Below are 14884 nucleotides of genomic sequence, written 5' to 3' on the forward strand. Positions count from 1 at the left end.
CCCCCTTGTTTCATCTTCATCATCCTGGTAGATGGCACCACATTTTTTATCAAGAATGTCTTGGTATATTTTTCCATTCATTCTTCCGTCAATATTATGACGTTTGCCAGTACTGTATGCTGAAAAATAGTGTGTATTATGGCATTCAAAGAGTTACATTTTGGTTGCATCTGACCAGACTGTATTCTCCCAGTATTTCACAGGCTTGTCTAAATGTTGTGCAGCAAACTTTAAACAAGCTTCAACACGTTTCATCAGCAATGGAGTCTTGCATGCTGAGCGTGCATACAGGCCATGGCGGTTGAGTGCATTACTTATTTTTTTCTTTGAAACAATTGTACCTGCCAACTCCGGGTCTTTCTGAAGCTCTCCACAAGTGGCCCTTGGACAACTCTTCTGATAATTCTTTTCACTCTTTTTCACTTTTCACAAGCTTGCGAGGAGCACCTAGTCATGGCCGGTTTATAGTAAAATTACGTTCTTTCCACTTCCGAATTATGGCCCAACAGTGCTCACTGGAACATTCAGAAATGTATAAATCCTTATGTAACCAATGCCAGCAATATGTTTTGCAACAATAAGGTTGCAAAGGTGATGAGAGAGCTCTTTGCTTTTACCCATCATGAGATGTTTCTTGTGTGACACCTTAGTAATGAGACACCTTTTTTTATAGACCATCAGTTGAGACTGAACCAGCTGATATTAATTTGCACTGACAAGGGGCAGTATTGCTTTCTAATTACTGATAGTTTTTATCTGGTGTCTTGGGTTTCCATGCCTTTTTACACCTACCTGTCATCATGTGTTCAATACTTTTTCCCTGTGTCATTCCATTTTATTACACATAACTTAATTTCTGAATTTATTTTTTGGTTTCTTTGTATGTATGGATTGCATGGGTTGTTACCATGTGGTGGTCAATAGCACCTTTAGAAATATAGTTACCTAGAAAATTGGTGACGTGTTCAATACTTATTTTCAGCGTTGTAAGTGACAGAATTTTTTATTTATTTATTTTTTAAATAAAAATCACAAAGCATAATTTAATAAAAGCAAAATACAGAGTAAATAATGTGCAAGGGTAAGTAACCTATAGCAACCAGATTTTGATTTCCTGAAATCACATGAAAGATAGATTTTCATTGGGTGTCAGGCTTACCGAGTTTTTTTCGGTGGCCTTTACTAAGTAAATCTCATAATATGAAAAAAAACCTTCAGTTACCTGCGTACAGGCTGTGCAAGTTTGCTGCGAGGCACTGGTATGCTTCCTCCTGAAGGCGTGCTAGGTCTGGGAAGTCCACTCTTCATTGGCGTGCTGGCTCGTCCAACGGGACTTGCAGAGCCAGACTGCTGGCTAGGAGGTGGCCCTGTTTGAGGGATGTTCTGCGCAACAGAGGTTGCTTCTTGTGCAAGTTGAGAACCATGATTAGACAAAGCCTTCATAGGCTGCCGTAACGCCAGTGGAGAGGGTGTTGCAGGGGAGCGGAACTTGCAAGGGGAAGGTACTGTTCAGGGAGAAGAAAAAATGGTTAGTACAGAGTTTACAGCAACGGTCAGCATTCTCTTCATTTTATAAGCAGTAAAATCAGTTTCACAAAGAACAAGCAGAGAAGACTAGTTAGGAGAGTTTGGGAATTTAACGGGTTTATATTCTCCAGACGTTCTGCTTGGGAAATTTAATTAAATATTTGCGTAACAGAAGCCAAACAAAACAAAATCATATGGTAAGAGTGTCTTAAGAGCACTGAATTAAAATGGTGAGCAACGAGAAAATGCCCAATGTATCCCTATCTTACATTCTATTACCGATAATATGACAAGACAAAACGAGCAACACTGAGACACCAATTCAGAAAGCTTGCTTCCAATTCAGCACTTCTGTCTGCAACCACCTAAAGTATTTACCTGAAAATACAAACAGCCTGTATAAGTACCATAAGGCCCCTTTCACACAGGTGGACCCGTTCAGATCCGCCTGTGCGTTTTTTTTTTTTTTTTTGGCGGATCTGAACGGTCCCCCCATGTATCCCTATGGGGCATCGGATGTCAGCGGAGAAATGTCCGCTGACATCCGATCCGTCAAATCTGGACGGATGGAAACCCTATTTTCCATCCGTCCAGCGGATCGGATCAGATGAGAACGGACCGACGGCCCGTTCCCATCTGATTCCCCTATAGAGATGTACTGACAGTTGTGTCTCCTCACACAGCACGGAGAACAGCCGTCATCCTCCTGCTCAGCGGGGGATCGGCGGATTGATCCCCGCTGAGATAAACGGAGTCCGTCAGACGGACGGATAGTGTGAAAGAGCCCTTAAAAGGCCAAGTTCACCTTAGTAAAAAAATTAATGCACAGGGTTTTGTTTGTAAACAATGTGCATTTATGATTTGTTTTTACACTGCAGCCTGCAAACCATTGCACTCATGACTACTGGATTGTGGGTGCAATGTCAGGCTCCTGCAGACACTCAGTACACCACCATATGGGCAAACAATTGCTGAGCTGTAGGCGGAGTCAATGAACTATGAGTGCGCTGATTAGCGTGCTTGTAGTTAATTAAGAACTACAAGCCATCTGCTCCAGTGGCAGAAAGGACTTGTAGTTCATTCACGGACACATTTGCAGGAGAAGAATCCCAGTACTGTTGGGATAGGGGTGGGAGTGTTTGGGGAGTGAGGTGGGGGGTGTAGAACACGTTACATTCTAAATTACGGGTATAACATGTTCAGAAGGTGAACTTAACCTTTAAGGCATCTTTTACCTTAATCAGGGTGATGGATAAAACCTCTTTCAGTCTTTGGCTTGCAGTCTGTGTTCCCTCATGGGGTAATTTTCCCTCACATGCTGACTGGAGATGTAATGGGAGATCTCTCCACAACATGTAAACTACACTTGCCTTCCTGACTGCATTCAGGAGCTCATTTCTCTTTGGCTCTCCTGGCATAGGTAGTTAAGCAGAGGGCAATGTTAAAAGTGCAGTGATGCATTGTAGACAACCAAACGTTCTTTGTCAGTAATTGGCCACCAGTAATGTGAAATCCAATGACTGGTATTGCTCACTATAGTTTGCTCATCAGTACTGCCATTTATTATGCTAAAATTAATAAGGCAGTATAAGCCACAGCAGTATACAGCGGATATAAAAAGTCTACACACCCCCGTTACAATGTCAGGTTTCTGTGATGTAAAATATGAGACAAAGATATAAATCATATTAGAACTTATTCCACCTTTAAGGTGACCTATAAACTGTACAACTCAGTTGAACAACAAACTGAAATCTTAAGTGGAGGGAAGTAAAAATAAAAAACGAAAATAATATGGTTGCATACGTGCGCACACCCTTAAACTAATACTTTGTTGAAGCACCTTTTGATTTTATTACAGCACTCAGTCATTTTGGGGTATGAGTCTATCAACATGGCACATCTTGACATTCTTCTTTGCAAAAACACTCCAAATATATCAGATTGCGAGGGCATCTCCTGTGCACAGCCCTCTTCAGATCACCCCACAGATTTTTAATCAGATTCGGGTCTGGCTGGGAAAATTCCAAAACTTGAATCTTTTTCTGGTGAAGCCATTCCTTTGTTGATTTGGATGTATGCTTTGGGTCGTTATCATGCCGAAAGATTAAGTTCCTCTTCATGTTCAGCTTTCTAGCAGAAGCCTGAAGCTTTTGTGCCAATATTGACTGGTATTTGGAACTGTTCATAATTCCCTCTACCTTGACTAAGGCCCCTGTTCCTGCTGAAGAAAAACAGCCCCAAAGCATGATCCTGTCACCACCATGCTTCACTGTGGGTATGGTGTTCTTTTGGTGATCATGTGCAGTGCTGTTTTTGTGCCAAACATATCTTTTGGAATTATGGCCAAAGAGTTCAACCTTGGTTTCATCAGACCATAACACATTTTCCCACATGCTTTCCGGAGACTGCAGATGGGTTTTTGGAAAATCTAGACGGGCTTGGATGCTTTTCTTTGTAAGGAAAGGCTTCCATCTTGTCACTCTACACCATAACCCAGACATATGAAGAATACTGGAGATTGTTGTCACATGTACCCCACAGCCAGTACTTGCCAGATATTCCTGCAGCTCCTTTAATGTTGCTGTAGGACTCTTGGCAGCCTCCCTGACCAGTTTTCGTCTCATCTTTTCATCAATTTTGGGATGACATGCAGTTCTTGGTAATATCACTGTTCCAAATTTTCTCCACTGACGATGACTGTCTTCACTGTGTTCCATGGCATATCTAATGCCTTGGAAATTCTTTTGTACTCTTCTCCTGACTGATACCTTTTAACAGTGAGATCCCTCTGATGCTTTGGAAGCTTTCTGTGGACCATGGCTTTTGCTGTAGGATGCGACTAAGAAAATGTCAGGAAAGACCTACTAGAACAGCTGAACTTTATTTGGGTTTAATCAGAGGCATTTTAAATGATGGCAGGTGTGTACCGAATCCTATTTAATGAGTTTGAAAGTGATTGCTTAACATCCCTAGTTATAAGAGGGTGTGCACACTTATGCAACCACATTATTTTAGTTTTTTATTTTTACTTACTTACACCCCCCCCCCCCCAAAAAGATTCCAGTTTGTTTTTGTACTGAGTTGTATACAGTTTAAAGGTTAAAAGGTGGAAAAAGTTCTGAAATGATTTATCATTGCCTCATTTTTTTTACATCACATTTTGACAGGGGTGTGTAGACTTTTTATATCCACTGTAACAGCTATTCTATTTCATTGTTCAGCTCACTCCAAACTGGCAAAACATAAATGTTATCAGTAACTCAATGCTGCTTTAAACCATTGTTCATTTTATTAATAAATAAGTCAGGAGACTGTGGTGTACTCTACTCCTAGAGGCCCTGACTACAAAGATAAATGGGGTCAGGAAAGAAGAGATGGTCTACATATTAATGGGTTGTTAAAAGTACATTTTTGTACTTTGTGATTTTTTTCAATCACAAAGTGGCAACGTGTACTATTCCACACAGAAATCATGTGCAAATCAACATTCAGCCCGCTAACAAAAATGTTCAAGCTATACAAAAATCTACTGGATTCTGTTAGGGTAGGACATCAATAGCTCTGGACTGTTTATTGTAGAAATAAAGTTCTACAACTGGGTAGGGGCCTTTGCTGACATGCTTTGCCTTTCCCTTACAACACTATAGGAATGCAATACATGCCTGAAGCAGGTCAGATGCACCGGTTAATAGATTTTGAAGCATCTCAAACTTTTGACGTAAGCCCAAAGTCTGTCGACACAGGTCTTAAAGCAGTTTTCACTTCCAAGAGTCTGTACAGCCCAACCAAACTACACCCAATGACCATGGGGGAATTTACTAAAACTGAAACAGACCAAATCTGGAGCAGCTGCACATAGTAACCAGTCAGCTTTTACCTTCAACCTGTTCAGTTAAGCCTGGTACACACGAATATATTTTTTCTTCCCCCGTTAAAAACGGACAGCTCCAGTCGGAGCCACTGTACTAACAATCCGATGTTGGCATACAACGATCTCCCCTGCTGAACTGTTGTGTTCTGACAGGGCGAAGGCTTCTGCGCCAGAACACTCTGATCAGCATGATTTTTCAGCCTGCTCGTCCGACAGAAGCTGGCCAAACAGATGGCTTCGGTCGGACCAGCTGACATACACACGGGCCGAATGTCGGCTGGTTTTTATTGAACCTGCTGATGTCTCCTGCCATGTTTACTAGGCATTCAGCTTAGAAAATAACAGCTAGAAGCTGTTTGGTTGCCTTGTAAAGCTTCTCCAGTCTTCGTAAATCCCCCTCTACATTTTTGTCTTAAATTAGTGCCACACTGAACAGATCTGTGAGCATTGTAGTGTCTCAACATTACCTCCTTTAGGGCCTGCAACAACCTGTTTTGCTTTCTGGGTTGCACGTGGCAAATGTATCTGCCTTTTTGATGCTGTTGGAACAAGGAAATATTACATTTCTTTTAAAAAATAATGATATTGTGGAATGTGGAGTTAATTAGGTAAGGTCAATAAAGTGGGAATGCATAACAAACGGTTATGATTCATAGTGTGTTGAGAAAGCCGGTGCAGCCTAGAATAAAAAGGGGTGTGTGGAGAAGCGTAGTTGAAATAATAGTTCAGGGTGAAAGCAGTCATTAGGGTTTGCCACTAATAAGTAGTATTAGGTAAATCTTTGAATTTTCAATAACTGTCAATAAACATCAACATCTGGCACCTACAAATAACTGACCAGATATTACCTAAACATTTGAAACATTTCTCCAAAAGCAGGAGAAAAATAGTAAAAAAAAAAAAAAAAAATGAGAAAGAGCGCTTAATGGCATAGTAATTCCAAAAAAGTGAAAAGATCCTGGCATAGACAGCGACCACACATAACGCAGTTGAAAATATCTGTATGGAGTGGTTTCTCCACAAACTCTTCAATGTAGTTTGCAAATCCTCGTGGTTTCACTTATTTTCACCAGATCACCAATATATCAAGATACAAGTGTCATCTTCCATCTCTCAAGAACCAAACCCACAGGTGCTAAAGAGCGTACCTCTTCTTCTCTGCATCCTATAACTGAATGTTTGCTCTCACCTTACATGACCACATTTTATTTGTCCCAACATCTGCCAAGGACTTATTACAGGTTTGGCCAGAGAAGTACAAAGGTTAAAACTGCCTTCCATCTGCCAAGCGGGCAGACAACAAAAAGCAGAAGAAACTGATCTATGTAACTGTATATTTTGAAGCTTAAGAAAGATCTATGGAAGTGAAACTTATGAAGCTCAAAGGACTGTGATTACATAATAATTATGTCATTATATTATTGTGTTTTAACTGAAATACTAGGACTTCATGCTGCACCTAACTCGCCTCGATAAACTCAGTTACTTTTTCCAATATCGTGATGCCCTAACATAGGCAATTCTGATATTCATGGGTCATTCAGATGAATATGAATACATTGAAACAGAAGACCGAAAAATAGACCGAACCATTTAAATTAAGACTATACAGCTATCACAAATTAAAAATGGAATACTACTTTCACAGGTAAACCAAAGTTTTTATTGCAAACATAAAATAAAACCAAGTAAAAGATTCACTTGGTTAACTACACCAGAGCCCTTATCAGTGAAAATATCAGCGAGAAGCACAGAGGGGAGCAGACTAGATAACTGGGCACATGCACCACAGCAGCTGGCAAGCACACATGCACACCAAAAAAGATCATGGCACCTTAATCTAAAGTCTACCATTTCAAAGATTTTTACATGCAATATTAACATTTTTTTTTTCGAAATACCATAAATGCACAATATACCTTATTTTTACCTAGAAAATTAGGACAGCAACAATACTGTGTCTACAGTTATTTTAAATAAACTTGTGACACACAAGGCAATTCCAACTGTGCAAGCAATGAAAAATGCATGAGAAGAGGTTAATTTCAGTGAACACTGCATGTTGGACTGATCACTGGATCTAGAGATATGAGTGGATAAAGTTATTTGCAAGTTCTCAGGATTCTTGTAAAATCTTAACTTGGTCTTGTCCCCTACTGATACTCCCTTTTGAGCCTTTTCTGCCATGGTTGCCCTCACTGACCAACACAGATTGTGCAGGGACAATCCAAGCTCAACTCATCTCTGTATCTAAAGATCTATGACCAGGTTGAATTGCCTAGTTTCATTTCAAGTTTAAATTAAAATAGCTCTAGTCAAATTTCAGGGATAAAAGAGGAAAGGATTAAAACCATTATCAGGTTTGGATTGCTATCTGGGGCTCTGTTAGCAAGATATCCTCATCTCCTTGCAACAAGTTTCACCAGAAAGGAAGTAAGGAAAATCAGCAACAGGAAACAAATACAAAAAGTATAAAGATGCTTTTTTTTGTTTTCAGTAGAGCAGGGGAAGTTTAGAACCCAAGACAGCTTTTTATTGCGGTCTGCCTCAATGTTAGAGATTTTCCCTCACTTTCAGTCTATTGAAACTGTTGTTGGACTGTAAATAGGGGAAAAATCTCTATGAGCTCCAAATAGTAGTAAAATAAAAAAAGCTGACAGAGGTTTTAATTTTTCTCCCATCATCCAAAAGAAAGAAAAATGGTTAGACATACACTTTCAAAAGAGTTATTGGTAAAATAAATGAATACTTTATGATGAAATCTTGCTCTCCATGAGGGTACATAAAGGTAGATCAACATCTGCTCCATTGCTGCCCTACACTCTGTGTAATAGCACAAATGAGTCTCCATCCCATTAAAGTTACTTTGTAAAAATAAATAAATAAAACAGATTCTATTAGAGCCGATTCACACTACCGCGACCAGAGAGTCGCCCCATGAAGGAGCGACTTTTTAGCTTGACTTTGAAGAGACTTGTGAGAGGCTTGTGAGAGACTTGAATGATAGGCGACTTTGTCTGTGGGGAATGCCTCGCTAATCTTTTTCTTCTTCCTGGAAAGTCTGATCACAGTCGCTTGAAAATAGATAAGGATCCGACTTAGAGGCGACTCCCATTGAAGTCTATGTGCACAAGTCGGATAGAGGTCGCCTTGAAGTAGTACAGGAACCTTTTCTGAAGTCGGAGCGACTTCAGTAGTGCATATTAAGACAGCTCTTATTCATTTACATTGAATTTGTAATGACAAGAGACTTGAGGCGACTTGAGGGCACACAACTCGCATCCCAAGTCGGAGTAGTGTGAACCGGCTGTTAGTGTAAACCTTTCATCTGCCAAGACTTACCGTATATACTCGAGTATAAGCAGAGTCTTTCAGCACATTTTTTTTGTGCTGAAAACGTCCCCCTCGGCTTATACTAGAGTCAAGAAAAAAAAATAAAGTCCCTGGCCGCTCCAACGGGCTCAAGCTTTAAAAATGGCGCCGCCCGTCGCATACATGTCACCGCGCACACGCCGCCGCCGCTCGGGAGAGGCAGGGAATAGCCGAAAGTATACGAGCGGCAGCGGCGCGTGCGCAATGACGTGTCGGCGCCGGGCGGCGCCATTTTTAAAATGAAGGCGCCTCTGGAACAGGTAAGTGAAACAGCTGCACTACCTGCCATTATGCAGGCACACTACAAGGGATGCAGTGCTGCGGGCATGGTCCACCTGAACCATGCCCACAGCACTGCATCTCCTGTAGTATGTCCACAACCCCGGATTCTCTTGTACCATGCCAGAACCCTGCATTCTCCTGCACCATGCCAGTACCCTGCATTCTCCTGCACCATGCCAGTACTCTGCATTCTCCTGCACCATGCCAGTACCCTGCATTCTCCTGCACCATGCCAGTACCCTGCATTCTCCTGCACCATGCCAGTACCCTGCATTCTCCTGCACCATGCCAGTACCCTGCATTCTCCTGCACCATGCCAGTACCCTGCATTCTCCTGCACCATGCCAGTACCCTGCATTCTCCTGCACCATGCCAGTACCCTGCATTCTCCTGTACCATGCCAGTACCCTGCATTCTCCTGCACCATGCCAGTCACCCTGCATTCTCCTGCACCATGCCAGTACCCTGCATTCTCCTGCACCATGCCAGTACCCTGCATTCTCCTGCACCATGCCAGTACCCTGCATTCTCCTGTACCATGCCAGTACCCTGCATTCTCCTGCACCATGCCAGTCACCCTGCATTCTCCTGTACCATGCCCGCCACCCTGCATTCTCACCCTAGGCTTATACTCGAGTCAATGATTTTTCCCATCCTTTTGTGGTAAAAGTAGGGGCCTTGGCTTATACTCGGGTCGGCTTATACTCGGGTCGGCTTATACTCGAGTATATACGGTATTAGATATATACCACCAGTGAGAGTCGATATATTTATGCAGGCTATGATGCCAATTTTTTCTGCTTATGGTGTAGCCAAATTTTTAAAATGCAATCAATACTTCAAATAAAACAAAGGAGATAATGTGAAGTCCTACAAGCAACAGTTTATAGCAGTGGTGAAACTAAATCCCATCTGGAAAAATATAATAAATTATAATAACTGCCAAACCTTACACTATGTAATCTCCAGACTAAAAGCACTACTCCTTGAAGCACATACCTCTAATGCCATTTTATTTGAAGTCTACGTAAAGTTGACAGATATGACAACATAGTTTATCTGGGTGTCTTGGATTTACTCTTCTGAAGGTCTGTCCTACTGGAGTTTTAGAATACCAAATCAGGGGGAAAATAATTGCACTAAACCCAAACCGCCTTCAAAATTTGAGTACTTGTTGATCACATTACCAAAAAGTTGTCATTATACAGTGCATTGCGAAAGTATTCAGCCCCCTTGAACTTTTCAAACTTTTGCCACATTTCAGGCTTCAAACATTAAGATATAAAACTGTAATTTGTTTTGAAGAATCAACAACAAGTGGGACACACTCATGAAGTGAAACGAAATGTATTGGATATTTCAAACTGTTTTAACAAACAAAAAACTGAAAAATTGGGTGTGCAAAATGATTCAGCCCCTTTGCTTTCAGTGCAGCAAAGATCTCTGAATGATCCAATGTTGACCTAAATGACTAATGATGATAAATAGAATCCACCTGTGTGTAATCAAGTCTCTGTATAAATGCACCTGCACTGTGATAGTCTCAGAGGACCGTTTAAAGCGCAGAGAACATCATGAAGAACAAGGAACATACCAGGCAGGTCCGAGATACTGTTGTGGAGAAGATTAAAGCCGGATTTGGATACAAAAAGATTTCCCAAGCTTTAAACATCCCAAGGAGCACTGTGCAAGCGATAATATTGAAATGGAAGGAGTATCAGACCACTGCAAATCTACGAAGACCTGGCCATCCCTCTAAACTTTCAGCTCATACAAGGAGAAGACTGATCAGAGATGCAGCCAAGAGGCCCATGATCACTCTGGATGAACTGCAGAGATCTACAGCTGAGGTGGGAGACTGTCCATAGGACAACAATCAGTCGTATGCTGAGTGGCAAGAAGAAAGCCATTTCTTAAAGATATCCATAAAAAGTGTCGTTTAAAGTTTGCCACAAGCCACCTGGGAGACACACCAAACATGTGGAAGAAGGTGCTCTGGTCAGATGAAACCAAAATTGAACTTGTTGGCAACAAAGCAAAACGTTATGTTTGGCGTAAAAACAACACAGCTCATCACCCTGAACACACCATTCCCACTGTCAAACATGGTGGTGGCAGCATCATGGTTTGAGCCTGCTTTTCTTCAGCAGGGACAGGGAAGATGGTTACAATTGATGGGAAGATGGATGGAGCCAAATACAGGACCATTCTGGAAGAAAACCTGATGGAGTCTGCAAAAGACCTGAGACTGGGATGGAGATTTGTCATCCAACAAGACAATGATCCAAAACATAAAGCAAAATCTACAATGGAATGGTTCACAAATAAACATATCCAGGTGTTAGAATGGCCAAGTCAAAGCCCAGACCTGAATCCAATCGAGAATCTGTGGAAAGAACTGAAAACTGCTGTTCACAAACGCTCTCCATCCAACCTCACTGAGCTCCAGCTGTTTTGCAAGGAGGAATGGGCAAAAATTTCAGTCTCTCGATGTGCAAAACTGATAGAGACCTACCCCAAGCGACTTACAGCTGTAATGGCAGCAAAAGGTGGCGCTACAAAGTATTAACTTTGGGGGCTGAATAATTTTGCACGCTCAATTTTTCAGTTTTTTATTTGTTAACAAAGTTTGAAATATCCAATTTTGTTCCACTTCATGATTGTGTCCCACTTGTTGTTGATTCTTCAAATAAAATTACAGTTTAATAACTTTATGTTTGAAGCCGGAAATGTGGCAAAAGGTCAAAAAGTTCAAGGGGGCCGAATACTTTCGCAATGCGCTGTATATAAAAGCTAATATATAACTCAGTAAGCAGTGTAAAGCAACACAAATTTTCACTTACTGGAAGTGCTCAGTGCTCGGGAGGATCCTCCATTTGGCACCTGCAGATTTGACTCACAACTTCTGCTGTTTTTTACAGCCTCTGCGGTCTGAATGCCTGTCGCCTTGGAGAGATTTGGAAGACTCCGTCTCAGTTTCTCTGTGCAAACAAAATACAAACAGTATAGAAGTAGAGATACTAAGCAGAATATAACAGTAAAAGCTCAAATGCCAAAAGTAACTGAATATTTGAATATTCTCCATGATTAAGCCCCAAGCGCGAGGCGAAACATGTTGGAGTTGTGGCCTGGATGAATCGAGCTAAAATTGCTTTTACCTGCTTTCATCTGCTAACTACTCGGGGTGGGTGAGGTGTGCAGCGGACAGGCTGATCGCTTCCCATTTTTGCAGTATGCTTTTGGTCTGGACGGACATTTCCTCAGCCTGCATCCCCACTTGACAGCCTGAGCGGGGACCCCTAAGTTTTTAATCATAAACTAATATGGAGTCTCATTTCTTTTCTATGCAAGGGAGATGGACATTCAGTCATCTCATATTTCCCAGTTCTCACATCTTTAATGCCTTCTACCTTCTTTGTTTGGTTGAGAACCTGGTTTGGAATACTGATGAGATATTACATCAATTACTTTTCTATTTTGCAGGCTGTCACAGCAGTCTTAGAGCTTCAGTCAGGGAATTACTGAACCATCAGATAAAGGTGGGTGTGGGGAACCCTTTTCCCAGCAGATGACAGTTCCAGGAGCAGAACGGATGGCAGGGAGGGGGATCACACACTTTATATTAGGGCTGTTATTAGTCTATGAAGTGCTATAATGCAGCACAACAGCAAATGAAATAATCATGGAAAAGGTCCACCCAACGTCCTGATGTGAAAAAGCAGAAGAAAAATGTCCCAGCTGCTTCAAAGCTTGAAATTCCAGCACAGTTTGATTGCCTGACTTGTGGTCAGAGGAATTCCCAGACATTACACAAAGCAAAGTGAGAAAAGTTACTGTGATTGACATCACATTAAGTCAATCACCGTAATCCTGAACATTAAAGTCCAACTCCAGCCAAATATGTGTTTTCCCCTATTTGAAAAAAAAAAAAAAAAGGGTAAGAATTAGCTTCATTAGGGTTTTGCTTCTTTCTGTAACCCCAATGGGGAAAACTTCCATCTCCTCCTGTAATGCCTGTGCAAAAAAAGGGGCTCACATTTTGCCAACACTGAAAGCAGCAATAAAAAACACCATCAAAAGTTCTAACCTTCATTTTGCATAAAATGTGTTCTCTTTCTTTCTTCCCAAAAGAGGGACTTTTCATTACCTTTCCTGACAGGCTACAGGAGTACATCTTCCCAGCAGTGACACAGAAGGCCTAACCCTACCTCACTTCACCAAAGAATAAAAGTAAATACACAAACCAGCAAAGCGCACTACAAGTCCCAGCTTCCCATGTCCAATGTCAGTAATATCAATGAGATTCACTCCAATCGGAATCCTAATCCAAATCAGAAGGGTAGTCAGGAAATATGACAGGAGCCTGCAGCTTCCAAAAGAGATCCAGGGTGATCCAAATCAGCTCAAACAACAAGTAAACAGGAGCGAAGGATCCTCATCAGCATACCAGTAATCATTTAGTAAAAGAAAAAAATAGCACTTACAGTTAAAATTCTTAAATCAGATCTAGAAATCAGATCTCCTGCTGGTATCCCAGAGACCTGCTGACAGCTGTCAGAAAGCCACCAATAGATAGCATCCAGAGCCGCTGCTTTATGCCTCGTGGTGACCTCTACTTGCTCGTGGAAAGAGGAGGGCAATGTCATGTTTTTGAAGGACAACCCGTCTTTCTCAAACCTGCTCTTAGAGTTAACAATTGGACTTGAGGTTTGAGAAAGAAGGGTTGTCATTCAAAACATGTTACCACCTCTTTTCACTAGCATGTAGAGGTGGTCAGGCATTAGGCAGTGGCATTGGATCTTGAGTTGCGGTTTCCTGTATACAGCCTTGCTTTGTCTCCACCTTGGTCATTCCTACCACGAAGGCTACATGCACACTAGCCTTTTTAAAGCTCTTAGAAGCTATTAGCATTTTTTCTCCTCCTAGAAGCAAAATAATGTTATCCCTATGTGTCCATGCGCACTACTTTATGCTATTAGCATTTTTAGGCTTCAGCATCTAGGAGCAGGAAAAAAAAAAAAAAAAAAAACGCTGAACACTCAAATGCTGAGTGTGTGAGTTTTTTTTTTAAGGAATTGCAAAAATGCTAATAAAACGCTAATGCTCCTAAAAGTGATTACCAGGGTTTTTTAGTTTTTAAAATTTTTAAAAGAATTTTTTAGATAATCAAAGATTTACAACCCATCATAACAGAAGATGAAACTCTGAAAGGAATATTCCAACAACCTCCAATACTGGCTTTCAGACAACCACCCAACCTCAGACATAAACTAATCAGCAGAAAACTTCATTCTGATTATGAAGTCACAAATAATGGGAGCAAACCCTGCCATAAAAAACGCTGCAAACTGTGCAACCAGATCAATCCGTCTAAAAGTGTCACACACACAAATGGGACCTTCAATATAACAGGACCATACAACTGCACCTCCAGTAATGTTGTGTACCTCATCCAATGCAAAAGATGTAGCAAAGGATCTTATGTAGGAGAAACAGGACAGAAGTTGCAAGCGAGGATGAATTTGCACAGACATACCATCAAGGAACATAAAGAAGATAGTTTCTGCACACCTGTGGGACATCATTTTTCACAACCGGACCACACTATAGAAGACCTCAATGTTTTAGTTCTTAAAGGGAATTTCAGAACCATGCAGGAAAGGAAAACTTTTGAAGAATAAGAGCCGGTTCACACTTCTGCGTGTGCCGGGTTCGCATGTCATGTCGGAGCGCACTGCTCCGACATGACATGCGATCAGCTGTGCGGTGCGAGTTTAGCCACACAGTTTGTATGGCTAAATTCGCATCGCACCCGCAGCAAACACGCAC

At 41.4% G+C, this 14884-nt stretch overlaps 1 protein-coding gene across 2 annotated transcripts in view; it reads right to left on the reverse strand.

Moving 5' to 3' along the window:
- Positions 1–14884, reverse strand: part of SLAIN2 (SLAIN motif family member 2) — a 142502-nt gene that overhangs the window by 7131 nt on the left and 120487 nt on the right. Inside the window, exons 6-8 of one of the 2 annotated variants that reach the window (XM_082257947.1) lie at positions 11899–12036; positions 5869–5940; positions 1223–1505 (exon numbers count right to left, since the gene is read on the reverse strand). In XM_082257947.1, the coding sequence (XP_082114073.1) occupies positions 1223–1505; positions 5869–5940; positions 11899–12036 (493 nt within the window). The remainder of the gene's footprint in view (positions 1–1222; positions 1506–5868; positions 5941–11898; positions 12037–14884) is intronic. The other variant, XM_082257948.1, reaches the window with a different exon arrangement.

Source organism: Pelophylax lessonae, assembly GCF_965119305.1.
Source record: "Pelophylax lessonae genome assembly, chromosome: 1".
NCBI classification, from domain to species: Eukaryota; Metazoa; Chordata; class Amphibia; order Anura; family Ranidae; genus Pelophylax; species Pelophylax lessonae.